Genomic DNA, 3,547 nt, shown 5'->3' on the forward strand with positions numbered 1-3,547 from the left:
GACTTTGGCTCTCTATATATTTCTCCATAAGAGGTCATTTTGATCGAATTTTGACTTTACAGACCCCCCCCCCCTTCCCCCCCCCCAATTGTCTCCTATAGACCAAATCACCGTGACGTCACCATGTAAACAAATTTACTTCCGGGTACCACTTGGGGAAGGCGGCAGGTTTAAATGTGTGTGTTGTCAAATAAATGCTGTCAAACCCTCTCGTTGTTTTCGGCCGACTACTTTCAATTTAAATGGTTAAACGGTTGGTAAACATGCTTGTCCGACGTATCTAGCCTTTCTTCTGTGTTTGTTTTATGTAGTGTTAGCTAGCTAATAACGTTTGTTTGTCTATCAAACTCGCTGTTTTTTTGCAGACTCGTAACCTCGCGTCACCAGGCTCTTCTCTGCGAGAGCAGACTCGTTAACGTTACAGACAGAGCTACCGACGCCACGTTAATTTAATTTAGCGTCAAGTCTACTCTGGTCTGGTCCAACAGGTAAATAAGCTAGTCTGGTCTCCACTAACGTTAGTGAAAGTGTTGTTATGAATGATATTAAACAACAACACAACACGGACGAACCATTTTTGTCTTCTTTGTCTGTTTTTGTCTTCAACACGTCAGTTTGTGCCGTTCACCGCCATTATAATGTGTGGACCCAGGGGTACCCGGAAGTAAATGTAAACATCCCGCTGATTTGGTCTATAGGCTCCCCAGACAAGTTTAGGGGTGTAACTCAGATGATGTGGACCGTTAAGGACAACTGTCCATATTTTGGGTGGAGGAAGAGGATGTTTGGAAAGTTGCGGTTTTTGGGCAGAAGGCCTTGGGTTTCTCTTCCTTCCTTCTCCTTTTCTACCATCCTGTTCTGACCATGAGACAGTGCCAGAGAGAGAGGAGGGGCAGGAAGAGAGAGAGAGAGAGAGAGAGATGACGCAGGACTGAGCAGCACATGACCTATTGTCAGTTCAAAGGATGACGATAACTGCCATGTCTGCTGAAATCATCAGGATTCATACAGTACCAAATAAAATGCAATCACTGTCTTAACACACAAAAATATCTATTTTAACTAAACATCTCATATTCAGACTCCAACTCTAATTTTCTTAAACTAAGATTTAAAAAATCTGTCAATGAGGTGATATCACTCTACAAATAAGTGTTATGCTCAAATAAGGCAGATGCAGATCACTACGTATACGCACCATCAAGAAAATTAAACGATATGAAGTGAAAATGAAATTCTGCGCACTTCTTGAAACAAGTTGATTTGAAATTGAATTGTAACATTAGCTGGGGATTATAGTTCACAAGTCATGTCAACACAGAACATACACTGTAGCCTACTGCATTTGGCCTAACTGTAAGTACAGTATGCATGTCAACTATATTTAACATAGGCTACCATGTGACCTATACCAACTGATTTACTTTACTTGAAAATGAAAACGACTATTTAAAATGTACAATTCTAATTCTAAGTTACAGTACAGTGCTGTAGCTATAGGCAGCGAACAAGTAAAAAGTGAATCTGTTACGATGGTCACATCTTTTAAGCCTCAATCATTCCATATTAATTTCTCAGAATTTCTCAGTCACATGATGAAATCAGATAGAGGAAATGGCTGACTAAACAGACATACACCCACACACACCCACACACACACACACACACACACACACACACACACACACACACACACACACACACGCACACACGCACACACACACACACACGCACACACACGCACACACACACACACGCACACACACTCAGAAATTCCTAGGAGAAAACGGATCTGGTTATCACGGCCTGGTTCCTCTTCTTGGGGTATTTAATTCAGGGCTCTGGTCAAAGGAGATCAGTCATCTCCATCTCATCTGGCTGGACCAAACCCTCTGTCCTCTGCAAAGAACCTGTGGACCATCTCAGACCTGAACCATGCAGCTGTGTATCATTAGACTGTCGTGCCTGGCTCTCTTCGCTGGGGTTCCGGTACTGCTGGCAACAGAATCCGATAATACTCTGGTTGTAGGTGTGTACCATCCTCATTTCATAAGAAATAGTACTTTTGCATGAGAATCTGAAGTGGTTGATTTCAATGCAGGGCAACATTTTTTACGAACCTATTTGTTCTAATAGGAAGGGGATCCAAAAAAGTGCACGTCTGCTGCAGGGAGGTCACCCCCGCCAACATCACGGCTCCCATCCTCGAACACACAAAGAAATTCCAAGGAGAATACGGATCCGGTTATCACGACCTGGTTCCTCTTTTGGCTGTATTTAAACCAGGGCTCTGATCAGAGAAGATCAGTCATCTCCATCTCACCAGACCAGACCCTCTGCATCAGCAAAGAACATCTCTGTGGAACATCTCCGACCTGAACCATGCAGCTGTGTATCATTAGACTGTCGTGCCTGGCTCTCTTCGCCGGGGTTCTGGCACTGCTGGCAACAGGATCCGGTAAGTCACTGCAGTAACCTGCTGCATGCACAGCTGCTGTAGGCGTGTATTAGCTCCATCCTCCTTTGATAAGAAATAGAAATATTACTTACAATAATATATATTTATGAACCTATTTGTTCTAATAGAAAGAGGAGAGGGGAGAAGATTTTTGATGCTGCAAAATATGAAAGTCTGCTCATAATGGCAAATCCTTGTATGTTTCATCAGAAGCGCAGAACAAAGTGCACGTCTGCTGCAGGGAGGTCATCACCGCCAACGTCACGGCTCAGATCCTGGGCTACAGGGTCCAGAGGAGGAACCCACCTTGTGTTCGCGCTATCATGTAAGAAACGCACTCTTCACTGTCTGTAGACATGGTGTGGGGATCAACGTTGAAAACCTATGCTCTATTGCCGAGTATATCTTCATGAGAGTGTTGGATTGCTGCTAATTGCTATAGAACATTTATAAGGATGCAGTGTTTGATTGTGTTCTTTTTTTGCGTCCAGCTTCACGACCACAGAAGGTGAGATCTGCAGCCACTGGAAACAGGACTGGGTCATGGAGAGGATCAAGGAACTCGAGTGAGTTAGGCCTTTGGTATTTCTGCCAGTCTCCAGAATGGAGGAGCAGCTCATATAATACAGATACAGATAGCATCGCTGTATAAATCAACTGTGTAAAAATCAGCTGGACCATTGATGCTCATGCTTGTGTGTTTGACAGTCAGGCCCGCAGAGCCAGGTGGAACAAGGCCGCCATGAAGAAGACCACCACCGCCGCCTACACTGCAACTTCTACCCAACACTCTTCACCTTCATCCTGATCAATCATGAATAATATCTTAAGCCACCTGCCTTTGAATCAATTTATTTAACCCTTTAATAGTCTGCTCAACCGGTAGAGCACATTTTCAGTCACTATTTCTGATTAAAAAAATGTGGTGAACTTAACTCATCCTTATTGAGCCATCTCTACCACTCGGTTGCGGTATGCTATATTAAAAAATAATCCACTAGAGGCCACTCTGCTTTTTAACAGTAAGCCTTTTCAGTCAGTCTGCTCCCAGGAAATTCGAAAAAGAAAATCACTCCTGACGTGGACTAA

General features: G+C 43.5%; 1 protein-coding gene across 2 annotated transcripts; it reads left to right on the forward strand.

Moving 5' to 3' along the window:
• The first annotated feature begins 1,888 nt into the window (after positions 1 to 1,888).
• LOC310797227 (uncharacterized protein) lies at positions 1,889 to 3,304 on the forward strand. Of its 2 annotated transcripts, XM_083659581.1 has the most exons (5): positions 1,889 to 2,029; positions 2,137 to 2,209; positions 2,739 to 2,783; positions 2,950 to 3,024; positions 3,167 to 3,304. In XM_083659581.1, exons 1-5 carry the CDS (start codon positions 1,936 to 1,938, stop codon positions 3,264 to 3,266), a joined length of 387 nt encoding a protein of 128 aa, XP_083515707.1. In that variant the 5' UTR covers positions 1,889 to 1,935; the 3' UTR covers positions 3,267 to 3,304. The 2 variants fall into 2 exon arrangements, with proteins under 2 accessions (XP_083515707.1, XP_083515708.1); XM_083659582.1 differs by lacking the exons at positions 1,889 to 2,029; positions 2,137 to 2,209 and adding an exon at positions 2,293 to 2,458 and having other exon boundaries at positions 2,669 to 2,783.
• The last annotated feature ends 243 nt before the right edge of the window (positions 3,305 to 3,547 follow it).

Source organism: Poromitra crassiceps, assembly GCF_964638095.1.
Source record: "Poromitra crassiceps genome assembly, chromosome: 23".
In the NCBI taxonomy this organism is placed as follows: domain Eukaryota; kingdom Metazoa; phylum Chordata; class Actinopteri; order Beryciformes; family Melamphaidae; genus Poromitra; species Poromitra crassiceps.